Source organism: Globicephala melas, chromosome 17 (genome assembly GCF_963455315.2).
Source record: "Globicephala melas chromosome 17, mGloMel1.2, whole genome shotgun sequence".
NCBI lineage: Eukaryota > Metazoa > Chordata > Mammalia > Artiodactyla > Delphinidae > Globicephala > Globicephala melas.
Genome location: NC_083330.1, coordinates 65,575,603 through 65,590,214, shown reverse-complemented (window position 1 = coordinate 65,590,214; position 14,612 = coordinate 65,575,603). Strand labels below are relative to the sequence as shown.

General features: G+C 39.9%; 1 protein-coding gene across 1 annotated transcript in view; it reads right to left on the bottom strand.

Annotated features, from left to right (window-relative positions):
• Positions 1-14,612, bottom strand: part of NSMCE2 (NSE2 (MMS21) homolog, SMC5-SMC6 complex SUMO ligase) — a 224,412-nt gene that overhangs the window by 145,149 nt on the left and 64,651 nt on the right. Inside the window, exon 4 of the mRNA XM_030875779.3 lies at positions 1,521-1,674. Coding sequence (XP_030731639.2) covers positions 1,521-1,674 — 154 coding nt within the window. The remainder of the gene's footprint in view (positions 1-1,520; positions 1,675-14,612) is intronic.

Genomic DNA, 14,612 nt, shown 5'->3' with positions numbered 1-14,612 from the left:
TATATATCCTTAATTATAAAGTGTTTTCACGTGAGCATATGATTCTAAAGCTCTTTATAGTTTTCCCTTATGGAATAGTAACTTTGTAAACAATAACAACGTGGGAAGAAATCTCTACTCTTGGGTATTTGTCCTTTAATCTGTATTATAAAATATCTAAAAACATCAAGAATTATGATCAGATGGACGCTAAATCTGCCATAATTTGTGATTACTGGCTCCAAGTAGAAAAATAAAATACATTTGGCTATTTTGACCAAGACCAAAACTTCAATTCCCTAGCATCTTAAGACCAGAAAGGCACTAACAAATTATTACCTGTTTGGGGGATTATTACCCATTTGGGGTAACAGTGCAAATTATATTAGGGAGATTTTGGTAGCTGTGTTGTTCAATGAAGAACAAAAAAACGGATTTAAAATGTGGGAAAAAGTGCTTACTGTTTAAATCTACAGTAAAAGCAAAAGTCTCATCATGATTGCAAAACATTCCAAATTGTGAAACTTAAGTTATTTGTAAAATAGACAAAAGTAAAGCAGCTTCCTCAGTCATTTTTTGAGATCTCAGCATCAATTTAAAGCAAATGCTTATATTTAAAAGAAAGCCTATTTCAAAATATGAATCCCTATACTAAGTACAAATATGAACACGAAGTAAATTTATATATCATGCATTTCTGTTCCATGTGTATGCACAAATGAAGGTGATATGAAACTAAAGTTTTAAAAAAAACTTTATTTGCCTCAATTCTTTAAGGAATAAAAGAGCCTCAAACCTAAAAGAAAGAACAACAGTTGATGCTAATGTAAAAACAATAAAATTACATAAAATTGTTACGTGGACTATATGGAAAAAGAGGGGGGGAGAAAAGGACATATGTACTTCACTGTATAGAAAATATATATTTCTGCCAACACTGTCTACAAGATTTTTTGGGTACAACTAATAATTTTTTCCACTGTCATTTTTAAATCAAAATTATGTTCATTAAAAACCTGAGTATAATAAAGTTTCTTAGGAAGGCAACGAATCTAAAGCGCACATGGAATTTATACTACCACCAAGACAGAGGGATCAGGAGAATTCTGGTCTCATATTTGAGAAGACACTGCTCCTGCTACTCTAAAACAGCAAAACTAGAATCAAGGTATGGTTGTTTTAAAGCTTGGCACAGCAGTTTAAAATGTGAAAAAACACCACCGTTATTTTAATAAAATAGCTTTCAGTTTTATTTTCCCAATTCCCTCCCCAGCAGTGGGACAATAACAGTGTAACTTTCTCTACCTGCTGGGGAGTTTTCTTAGCACTTTGTGGAAACTGTTGGTTTTCAGAAATGGGCAGGCTGATGTGAACCAAAGTTAGACCAAATACAGAATTGCAACAACAATACAAAAGCAATTTAGAAAGAGGATCAAGCCAAGCAGATAAGCGAACTCTATAAAATCAGATTTCTGGGACTGTTCATCCAGTCAGTTCCCTAATTTCAAAAAGCCAAACCAAAGCAAAGCATGCTGACTTACATTGCTTCTTTAGTTCTTTCAGCTGTTGTTTAAATTGTGCAAATTTCTCATTATTTTGCAAGTCTGCGTCAGAATTCTTTTTCTGTAAAGCCAAAAGCTTCTTCTCCACTAATGATTTTAGATTGGGTATTTTTTCTGGACGCTCTTCTTTTACCTGAGGAAGACAATAAAGTTACTTTAGTTAAAAGTTAACAACGACACAGTCTTGTAACAGTACTTTTCTCTCATTTCATTCAAATAAAAGTACAATGAGGTAGAAAACAGAATTCCCCCCAACAGAGAACCAGAAACGCTGGGACTTGTTCCAGAACAGACTGCTAGTGAACAGCAGAGGGAATCATTCATCCCATCCCATAGTTTCCTTTCTTAAGCTATGCCTTCAATTGCCCTGCTAGCTTGCTGCGTCCAGACAACTGCTGGGGAAAAATTTCACACCAGTGCAACTGTGTCCTCCACCTTCACCAGAACTTGACCATGATGGCTCCTTCCTTTTACTTAGGTCTGTTCAGTCCCCTCTCCTTCCTCCCGAGGGCTCATTCCATCCTTCATTCTCTTCAGCACTCCTCTTCTCTGGCCCCTGGTCCCAGCAGGTGAGTGTGGCTCCTACTTCACAAAACAGGTAAGATTTCAACCTTAAACTTCCACCACCTGCTGCCACAAGGAAAAAGTGCCCCTATTCTGTTCAAGGCTAAACTCTCAATCTTTATTCTTTTTTACCCCTCACAATATTTTATTATAAATTTTTCAAACAGGCAAAAACGTGGAAAGAATTGTGCTTTACCATTCAAAGTCAAAAGACGATCTGCAAGCCCTCTGCTTCGATTAGCTTTTGTCATGGAGGAAAGAATTAGATAATCTTCTTTTGTTCAATTGCTATGCATTTTAATTAGCTGAATCGAAAATGAAAATTAAGCACGAAACCAAAATGCCTAAATCCATATTTAAAGTACAGAGTGTAGAAACTGTCTACTCATTGTACTGATGAAACTCAACCAGTGCTGGATCCACCATCAAAGAGAGGTGTGAAAAAACATGGAGAGGCCTTAATGACAAGTTATACGTAATTAAAAATCTAAACCAAGTCCTGTAAGCCTAAAAAACCAATAAAGCTCAGTTTGGCTAGAGAAGGTAGAAAGACAATTTAATAATGCCTTATATCTCAAGAATAAGAGCTATTATACGCGGTGACTGGCTATCCTCTGCCTCTACACTGGACAGAACAAGTTCAAGATAGCAGCATGAAGAGGTCAGAGTAGATAGATACAGAAAATAAATTATGAGTTTTTAGAAAAGAATTATGGGCTCTCTTTCTGGATTTATAAAATAAAGTCAACTCACATCCACCTGAGATGTTAAGGGGGACATCACAGGCAGGCATACAGGTGAACCTTCTCAAGGTCTTTGATCAGTATGAAATTATTATTTAAGCTGCAATGGTCAGAGAAGATCTGATCTGAGCAGATTATCAACAAATGCAGATGTTCTCTTCCAACAAAGTCTCTAACCCACTCAGCATACTTCATTTCCTTCGTTCAACTACACCACAGCTGAGGAGCTGGGCAGAAGAGTGCAGGGTTGAGGGATGGAGAGGGTAGGCATTTTGAGGTTGACAACACAGCAACCTGAAGTATGACTAGGAAAACCTGAACACACCAAATTTAGTGATTCAGAGTACTTTCTCCCCCCACAGCAGAACCTCGAGAGAACTGCTCTAAAGTACATAAAATTCACTGCGGCAAATATCTTCTCTGGAAACTTGATGCTGCAGCTGGCATAGCTATCCATTGCAAAGAGAACTTACTGTACTCTAGCTATCAAAATGAGAGCCTGGAAAATACTAAGCTCACTACCTGTTTAAATCAATGCAATAAATGGGGATTAAACTATATTTTTAATGGTTTCCTGCTTCGTTTGTATCTTCAAGATAAATAGATACATAATCCCAAAAGGGGAAAGAAAAAAGCCATTCTTTGAGTAGTTAGTTGATCATAAGTGTTACCTAGCCTGGAAAAGGTAAGGATGGCCCTCTTCTCCTAGGACAAATGTAAAATACCTCAAAGAAATTTGAGATGGGAGGAGAGGATCTATTAGATCCTCAGTCCATCGCTTTCCTACGGATAAAGTTCCTAGATACAAGACACAAAACCTCAGTTTTAAGTCACTGGGTGTATTAGTTTGGTAGGGCTGTCATAACAAAGTACCACAGACCAGGTGACTTAGACAACAGAAATTTATTTTCTCATAGTTCTGGAGGCTAGAAATCTGAGACCAAGGTGACAGCAGGGTTGGCTTCTTCTGAGGTTTCTTTCCTTGGCTTGCAGATGGCCAGCTTCTCCCTGTGACACGGTCTTCCCTCTGTATCCAAATATTCTCTTCTTAAAAGGACCAGTCATTGGATTAAAATGAGACACCCCCATGACCTCATTTTAACTTTCATTATCTCTTTAAAGACCCTATGTCCAAACACATCCTGAGATATTAAGGGTTAGGACTTCAACATAATGAATGTTGGCGGAACACAGTTCAGTTCATACACTGGGCTAAAGAATTTTGAAAACAGAATTTTAAAAATAGCTTATAACATCTTATGGAAAAACCCAAATGAACTTTTTGGCCAACCCAACAGATTGTTAATCTTTACACCATTATAATTTTTAAATGATAGACACTACTGAGAAGTAAACTTATTGGACACCATACTTAGAGAAAGAATTTAATACTGCCCTGGGGAGAGAAAAGGTCATGTTTTTAAGTACTACCTACTTACCCAGTGAGTGCCCTCTCCATGCTAAGCTTTGTAGCTAAACAGGAGAGAGGACCAGAAAAGTTGGTTGGGAGTAGGGTGGTGAATAGCTTTGGGAGCCAGGCTATGCACATGAGGCCTGACCTGATAGGCAGCAGGGAAAGACACTAAAATATTCTAAGGAATAAAGTAATAATACAATGAGAAATTTCTTTCTTTCTTTTTTTTAATGACGGCTGTAGTTAAAGCATAGAGGATGCACTAAGATAGGAAGGGAGAAAGAAGTTATTGGACTATGTTAACTAATGGTAGAGGGGCAGGCAACTTGACCAAACTGTAACACTATTTTTGAAGCAGAATCGCTGAGTCATTTTGTGAGAGGAAGACAAGAAACTGATAATGACCTCAAGATTTTTAACATTTAATATGGGCAACTAATTAAATTTAAAATGAGAGCATGTGAAAAAAGAGAAGAGAAATGCAAAAGGACCTCTTAAGGGAAAAAAAAAAAAAAGAGCAAAGAAGAAAACCAGGAGTAAGGCATGCCAAGAAGAAAGGAAAACAGAAAATTCCTTAAGAGACGCTTGTCCTTTGGAAAAAATGATGCAAGAGAGCTTAAGTAAGATAAGGGCTAAAAAAGAAACCACTGGATTTAATTACCAGGTACTTGGTACATTGCACTGGAACTATTTATCTGTTTCAACCTACTAGCTTGCAAAGCTTCTCTCGGGCAAGGATTATTTCACTGGTGCCCAGTGTACTATCTGTTGTACAGTAGGTGCTCAAATGACCTTGATGAACTAGTGAATTACAGGGACACCAAATTCTACTGTAGTGACATGAGAAGAGGGACTAACGGAGTTACGTGTGAGCAAGTGAACAAAGTCTGGCAGCAAAGGAAGGAGAAAGAGATGGGAAGCAGATCTTGGGAAAGAGACAGCAAAAGACACTTGTTTATTTGTACAGAGGTCAACAGTAACTTGGAGTGAAGCTGACATGATGGAGGAGAAAGAACATGTACCTCAGGATCAGGCAGGTCTGGGTCCCTAAGCTGTGGATTTGGGGACAGTCCTTCTAGGCCTTGGGTTTCTCTCACTTCATTAGGAATCAGGAACACCCGTGTCAGTGCCATGGAGACTTAATTACACCATGTTTGTGTTTAACTCGGTACACAGTAGACATTAAATTTTCTTACTCTTTCCTTCCAACTTTAGCATAGAGTTTTCAACATGTTTGTGGACTGAGAAGAAGCCAGTGGGGAAACACAAATCAGAAACACTAAGAGAAAGCAAGTAACAGATTTCATTTGAGAAAATCCTTCAAGTACTAGGGCAAAAACTAGAGAGGGGAGAAGACCAGCTGCGAAAGCACAACAATAGTCTTTACCAGAGCTCATAAATGCCCACAAGGCTGGACACGCAAGGATCTGAGGAAACCCCCAAGAAGTGTAGGACAACAGGCAGTGGTGAGGACCATGTCAAAGTAGCCAGCAACAGCCCCAGGTGAGAGGAAGCCGCTGCACAGCTCCGGGTCACTGCTGCCACGTGAGAGAGCATGCCCAGGTTTTTAAAGAAAAGTTACAAATCTAGATTTCTGTGACACCTATTTTTTTTTTTTTTTTTTGGTCTCTAAAACAATGTATAGTCCAAACAATACATCAGCCTGAAGCCAGGAGTTTGAAACCTCTGTTTAGCGCAAACAAGATATTTTGGACATAAAAAGCAAAGTACTATTGTGATCCACAATCTTTGGAGGTTTAGTGCAATTCCCAGACTTCTACTTTAGGAATGAAATACGGTCCTTTCAAATAGGACAGAGAAGAATGGGAAGGATGGGTGTGGGGAAGAAAGGGGAAAGTAAGGATTCCATTCTGACATGCTAATCCCAAGTATTAATGAATAACTTGGGCTCTAGACTTGAGATTAAAAATTAGGCTCTTTGCTAACTGAATGACCTTAGAAAAGTTACTAAATGCATCTAACCTTAATTTCCTCACTTGTAGATAGAAAATAATGACAGTATTTCCCTCACAGTGTTGTGGAGAGGAAGAGATGGGATGAAACAATACAGCACTGATGAGCTATCTGTCACAGAGAACAGTCAATGAGGAGTAAGTGTTATTGTTGTGTTTATAATTATATATATCTCCAGGGTGGCTGGATATCCAGGCCCGCAGCTCTGTGGACTGACATGAACACCCACGTGGAGAAATCAGGGTATGGATTTTAATGGAAACCATGGAAATGAATGGGATTACCAAGGAGATGAAATAAACAGAAACAAAATAAAAGTAAAGAGAGAACTCTGGAGAATATCACATTTATGGGATAGCTAGAAGAGTCTAGAAAGAAAAAGTGTAAGAGTTAAGAAGACAACCAAAAGAAAGTGTCCCAAAAGTCTAGGACATTTCAAGATCTGCCAAATGCTGCACTGAAGTCAAGCTAAATAAGGATTGAGAAGTGTCCGTTGGACTCTATGATTGGCTCACTGAGGACTTTAGCAAGAGCCCAGATGCACACGCACAAAGTGCTGACTCCAAAATATGCAGATTTTTGTTGAATGAATTGTTTCAAAAACATGGAGCAGTGATAGGACAGAACACACAGATCGCCAAATGTTCCAGAGACTCTCCAACTAACTGCTCAGTTTGAGCTCAAAATCACTGTGAATGTTTAGCTGCATTTAACAGGAACCCAACACTCCTGTGACTGCAGTATTTCTCTGACGTCAGCAAAGGAAGGCAAATCACAGAGCTGACTGTAACAATGAAGTCAGACCTGTGGTGGCTCTGTCCCTATGAACAGAGGCTCAATGTTTTAGGAAAAGAAATAATGGTAGGAACTAATGGCAAACTTGGTCCTTACCCATACTGAAACTATGTATTATTTTCAACATGCTTTAAAATAAAATTTTTAATAATTATATGATGATAATACACTTCATTTCTTTCAAACAATATTGTACACATATGCAATTACTCAAAGTGTATTATTTTATTGCCACAGGGCAAAGTCAAGGTCTCCTCCTCCAGTTATCATTATTGCCTGATAGCTATTATTTCACTGGGAGGGGAGATCACAGGAGCTAAGGATATTAAATGGGCTGAGTCATTCATACACTTTTGAATCATGTGAGAATCTAGTATAAAATTAGTCACTCTTGTAACTGAACCAAGACTCAGATGGATTTACTCTCTCCAGAACAGCCACTGTTAGATGTTTAGCTCCCAAAATAACATATACCTGATGATTTACATTTTGGAAATCACACAGCCTTTAGAAGTTTATTATAGGTACATAAAAGAGAGAAGCACTATGCTTCGTACGTTAAGTATTCCAAGTTCTAATTCATAGTCAGTCTGATCTAAGGCTATGGGACCTACTTTCATGGGAATCCAGAGAGAATTGCCTCAGCTGGTCCTAGAACATTCATTCAACAAATATTTAGAGCCCCAACTGGGTACCAGGCATTATGCTAAGCACTGAGACATTTATGGAGGTTGGCCCACACTTACGACACACCACCAACCCAACTGGTCATACACAGGGTAAATTTATATAGGCCAACACTGTCTCCACCTTTATATAGCAAAAAAACTTGGAAAAGTTTTCAATGAAAGACATGTCCAGGCTAAGAATCATTATGCTTTCACTGACTATAACCTAATTGCAATGGAGACACATTATATTTTCTACAGAGTTTACTACACTGCCTTTGCCCTGTTAAAAAAAAAATACATATATCACACACGCTAATGATGACCAGCATGGATTATACCCTTCATCTCATGCCCGTTTCTGTTGTCAGTTGCACAATCTGCACTGAACTCTGTTGGACCCAGTTATTTGTAGTTGAGTGAGTTTCCTAGTGCCATTATATAGTTTGACTTCTGACAAAAACAGCAAAGAGGGAACACTTCCTCGTTGAACATTATGACACACTGAATGCACTTCTCAGTTTGCCAAGGTGTTGTAATACACCATTACTGGGCAGTGGCCAACCAGACATGGAAACATCTTTCCTCTTTCAAGCCTTTCAGAAAAAAATTGAAAACGAATAAACTTAAACCTGTGAGAAAGTGCCATTGGTCTAGTTCTAATGGACCAGTCCTATTGGAATAGACAGTTGTCTAACAGATGGCAGTTGAATGAGGCAACCTGCCATCTATGTGCATCTGTTACTAAACATTTATGCCGTTGAAAATTACTCCAATAATTTCTCATGGCACCAATCCCACTATAAGATTATGACCAACAGGAGTCGCATATTTATACAGTACAGTAACAGGATTCCCATATTGGGGAGGGTGGGCTGGGGGCAAAGGAACCAAACTTCTGATTTGTCTCTCTGGGCTTTGTTGCTGTTGTTGTTTGCTCTTTCTTTCTTTCTTTCTTTCCTTCTCTGGGCAGAATTCATAGAAATATGCATTATTTATTTATTTATTCATTTATTCATCCATTTAATAAATATTTACCAAATGCCTACCACATGCAGGCATTGTGCTAGGCATTGGAGATTCAACAGTAAACAGCCTAACCTGGTCCCTGTTGGTCTCATGGGGTTTGGGGTATAGTGGAGTAAAACAGTACTATTCAAAGAGTCAAACAAATACACTATCACCAGCTGTGAGAAGTGCTGTGAAGGAAACGTATTAGATGGTAGGAGAGCATGTAACCACAGAAATATAGAGGACATCATTTCATAGGCAATCTTTTTAGGCACTGCTCTATTTAAACACAGGTCATGCTGAGGGGAGGGTGAGATGAGGATTTTTTATTGTTGTTATTAACAAGCACTTTGCAATTGCACAAAATCTTTCATCTGAGTGGTTCAAAGCCTTATATACCCAAGTGTCATTATCCCAATTTGACAGATGTGAGGAACGGGCAGCTCACAGGTTAAGCGTCTTGCCCAAGGTCATACTGAGTCAGTGACAGATGGCTGCAACTAATTCAAACCCCCTTTCTTTCTTTTTTTCCCTGGGGACTTGCACATTTGGGACCTGTCTAGAGTGGGGGGAGCAAGGGAGGGGGAGGGGCAGAGGACTGTTTGAAGAGAATGAAAGAATGAATAGGGGCAGTCAAGCTCTAAGCGGGGGCCCTGAATTAGCTAACTGATTGTACCACATTTCCTTACAAACAATAGTGCAGTCACAGGGGACTGGTTCCAGGAGACCCCACATATACCAAGATCTAAGGATGCTCAAGTCCCTTAGATAAAATGGTACAGCATGGTCGGTCCTCCCATTTTGCAGGTTTCCTTTCCGCAGATTTAACCAACTGCAGATGGAAATTTTGATCCACGGTTGATTGAATCCAGGTTGCGAAACCAGTGAATACAGAGAACCAACTGTGTATTTATTGAAAAAGATCTGTGTGTAAGTGGACTCTTGCATTTCCAACCCCTGCTGTTCAAAGGTCAACTGTACATTTCCTGAATGCTTACTATGACTGGCACCTGCTAAGCTTGACATCATCATCTCAGTTGATAATCCCAACACCCCTTGGAAGTTTGTTAGAAATTGTGTTAGAAACTCCCTTTCAACTTAACTTTGCTTTGCATGTGCCTCCAAGTACCAACTCAGAATGAACTTTTATACCTCATCTTAATTTTATGAAAACATACTTGACTTCAGGCAGATATCCTCAACCTTCAGTGGTCATTTGTTAGCTCTCACATGAAAAGATACTTATTCTGAAATTTGGAATTGCCTTTCCTGTCCACCAAGCCTCTGTCATCTACAGAATTACTCAATGCCTTATTTATCATTATGGTATCTCACTCAAGATTTGAGAATAAAAAGTACAGCAATGGGTTGATGCTAATAGGATATACTGGTCTCACCAAGTACCCCATTATCCAGAAAGATGATCTCCTAAAATGCTAAATCATCTACTGAAGATTCAGTTCCAGTGCTGCCTGGGAGACAGTGCCTCATGAGGTTAATGTCCCACAGGATGCCTGTAACCAGTGAATAATATGTGACATTGTTTCTCTGATAGTCAGAACACATGGACCTAGGAACCAAGGGATGAAAGTAGAATGAGTTGTAAATCTTCTCCCCCTCATCACACCTAATGACCAACTTGCATTTTTTCTCCCATGGCTGCAACTCGAGTTCTGCTGGTCTAATAGTCTTAGTACTCAAGAGAAGAATGATTTCACCAAGGGACTCAACAATGCCTTCACTGATTTGGAAACTTAAACAGCAACCTAGCAATTTTGAGCTTCTCATGACACTGACTAGACAGACAAAAAGTGAGGTTACAGAACTGGTTGGGGCACTGAATCTGAATTATCAAGGGTAAACAGGATTGCTGCTACAGAGTGAGGAAAAGGAGGTGTGCATCTGGAACCTGGACTGTCTCCTGGTTTTGCCATGTCTAGTGGTAAAAAATAATGAAAGTCCGTAACAACTCCATACAGGTAGAACCATCAAGAACACAGATATCCCAGGAATGAAAGCCTAGGTGTTATAGCCAGATAAAAACCTATCTCATTCAGGAGTTGGTTGACGGTGAACATGAAATGGGTATTGGAGAAGGGAGTTAAAATGCCAACTATGGTTCAGGACCAATAGGAAAAGCTAAGTATCCCGTCATATTTCTTCCTTGGTCTGACGTGTACATATTTATGTTTTTAACTAATTTCTCCCTTTCCTTTCCTCCTAACATCTTATAAAAAGTAAGCTGGTGGCTCACTAGTTACAGAGTACCATAATGGAACAGTATGGACATAAAGGAGTAAGTGTGGCCCAAATATCCTAGACTTGGAAACAGTAACTTAAGACGTTACATCTTTCCCCCTTTGGGGGGAAGACAGAGCATATTTTTCTCTTTTATGAGAGAGGGCTGCAATACGTTAGTAGGAAGCATTTTCTTGTTGCACGGTTTGCAAGATTAATAAGTCTGGAAGGAAATTGTATACAGAGGCGGAGCAGCCATACTGGTCTAGAATCTTTTGAACCTTTCCTCTGTTTGGGCAATTTCCCACCTTATGAGTGATAACCTCACTGGGGCAGGAACCAGAAATGCACTTTCTCAGCTTCCCTGAAACAAGAACACAGACATGTCAACTTGGCCCTTGGCCTGTGGGACTTCAGTTCTTGAGAATGACATGAAGGAGGTGCCTTGGAACCAGATTACCTAAGGATTTAACCTTTAAATCCCAGCTCTGCCTCGTACAAGCTGTGAAATCTTGGGCAACCTCTCAGAAACTTGACCTCCCCCTCTATAACTCTACCAGAGTCTTTGCATTTCACGAATGCTAAATGGATTAATGCACTTAAAGAATTTAGAGCTTTGAAACGCAAATACGGTAGCCACTAGCCACATGTGGTTATTCAAACCTAAATTAATTAAAATTAAATAAAATTTAGTTCCTCACACTGTCACATTCCAAGGGCTCAAAAGCCACACGTAGCTAGTGGCTACCTTTTTACAGTGCAGATATAGAACATTTCCATTACCGCAGAAAGTTCTACTGACAAGTGTTGACTTATAGAATACTTCCTGGCACTCAGTAAGCACTCAAATGATAATTGCTCCTATTATTAATAACTAGCATTGCTATCATTATTATTATTTTACATTACATCCCCAGAACTTATTTATCTTACACCTGAAAGTCTGAGCACTTCTGAGCACTTTCACCCAATCCCCCTCCTTCATCCCCTCCCCTCGCCTCTGGCAACCACACTATCATTATTATCACAATAGCAAGTTTAAGATACAGCTGAATTTAAAATCTAATGGATAACCAATTAAACGTGGTCTTCTAATAAGAATTAGCGGAGTATCAGTAGCAACAACTACTCTCAATTTATAGTTTATTATGGGCAAGGTACTGAGCTAAGCACTCCACAGGGATATTTTATTTAATCTTCCCCAAACAAACAAACAAACAAACAACCTGAGTGGTAAGAACATCCCTATGTTACAGATTGGGAAACTGAGGAAAGGAGTGGTGTAACTACAAGCACTGGAAATGCTCATCAGTATGGGATCTGGGACTCGCTGGATTGGCATGTCTGCAAAACTACTAAATCCATGACAACTTCTTCTTAGACTTCACTACAGAGTTACTGAGTGCCCACTAGGGGTCATGCACTGCGCTAGATGCTGGGAATACAGTGGTAAACAGAGACCAAGGCTCTGCCCTCACAGACTTTTAGTTCTAGTTGAGAAAAACAGTCAGAAAAGATATAATTAGCTGGATGGTAATAAGTGCTATCGAGAACAGTTAAACAGGGTGGGGTAGGTGAGTTCCTGTATGATGGATGGTTAGGGAAGGCTTCACTGAAAAGATGACACTGGAACAGAGACCTGAAGAAAATTAAAAAGGGCAGGGTGGAGTGGTAGGAGATGAGGTCAGAAGTGAAGATGGAGTAAGGGGGCCAGGCCAGGGAGGCCAACGTGGGGCCTTTAGCCTCTAGGCTAAGAGAGATGGGAAGGTTTTGAGCAGAGGAGTGAGAAGACCTGGTTTTCTTTTTTATAGGATCACTCTGGCTATTATGATGAGAATAGATTTTAGGGGAGGAAGGGCAGAAGCAGGAGACCAGTTAGAAGCAGACCAGTTAGTAGGCTACTGCATTCATCTAGGCAAAAGGAGACAACGGCCCACATTAGGGTAGCAAGACGTAGCAAGTAGCAAGAGGTGGTCAGATTCTAACTATATTTTGAAGGTAGAAACAATAGGCTTTATTGATGAACTGGATATGGGCTGTGACACATTAAGGAACTTAGGACAACTCTGGGTTTGGCCTCTCTAGATGAAATGGTACAGTTGCCATTTCCTGAGATGGGGAAGTCTGGAGGAACAGCTGGTTTGGGAAGGTTAAAAGTGAAATGCCTATGGGAATGAAATGAAGTGGGAATGAAAAGAAGACAGCTGTATATCTGAGACATGGTTTTGGAGAGACGATAGGGTTATAGTTACAAACGCTATGAAAAACGACTAAGTGTTTGGTGTTATGTGAGCACAAGATACATTTGGCGAACAGAGACCGGGTGATGTCAGGGAGGGCTGTTGAAAAAGAGCTAGACTAAGTTTATGAAGGGCAGGAAGGAGTTACCTATTTGAAAGTGAGAGAAGAGCACTCCCAGCAGAAAGAATAATGTGTACTAAGCCCAGAAGCAAGAGAACATGCCAAGAACTAGCATAAAAGAATGGTAAAAAATGAGGCTACCAAGTTAAGCAGGGTTACAGACCAGGTAAAGACGTCTGAATTTAATCCTGAAAGTAATAAGGAATAAGTGAAGAGGGCAGAGTTGTGAAAAAGGCAGGCAAAATAATCAGATTTCCAATTTAGAAACAGTTTTTGGGCTACTAGCTAGAAAACATACTAGAAGAAAGCAAAACTTCATGCAGCAAACTATTCATGGGAGAGTGGAGATTGTGAAAATGGGGATGAGGCAGGCAACCTCATTTGAGAATCAGTAAAATCTGGTGATGGAACGCGAGCTATGAGGAGCTAGGAGAAGGGAGGATAATAACCAGGTTTCTGATGTGGGCAACTGTGGGGGAGGATATCGCCATTTCCTCAGTTACAGAATCTCAGAAGAAAATCAAGGGGAAAACTCTCTGAGTTGCTGAATTTAAGAAGCACACTGAAGCGAGAGATCAAATAGATGATTGAATTCATGTGTGTGATTCTCAGACTCATGCTCTGGAATGGAAATAAGGATTTGGGACTCGGCAGCACAAAGACAGTAATTCAAGTTAAAAGCTCAAGAAGAGAGCGCAAAGAAGACAAAAGAGTCAAAGAACAGGTAGGAATACCAAGATTTTATGGCTGGAGAGGTGAAGCAGGGTCCACCGGCAGACTCTGGAGAAGTGGCCGGAAGCAAGAAGAAAAGTCAGGCGTGTGTTGTCATGAAAGTTAAGGGAACATAACAATTCGAACAGGAGGGAGTCCTCCATAATAGCAAAGTCAAATAAGGGAATGACTGAACAATGTCCTCTGGATTTTTCACCAGGTTTGTAACCTAGGGCCATTCCCTCAACTCATTCAGCCTCAGCTTCCTCATCTACACAAGACAAGAATGTTATGGTACCCACCGTTCCCAGCTGTTGTGAGGATACATGGTGATGCATACAAGGTACCTAGTACAGTGTTAAACACACTAGGCACTTAAAAGAAAAAAAAGCTCTATTCTCAGTGCACTACGTCTTATGTGATGTCAGACAGGCAGGGCAAGGTAACAAGGAGACAGGGGGTTGAAAGCTTGAAGCCACATGGAACCAATGGCCTCGGAGTGCACTGTGCATTTTGAAAAACAGGAACGGGGAGAAAAGAACTACAGTCTTTTTCCTTTTCTTCCTCTCCTCTCCCAATGTTTCCTTTCTCT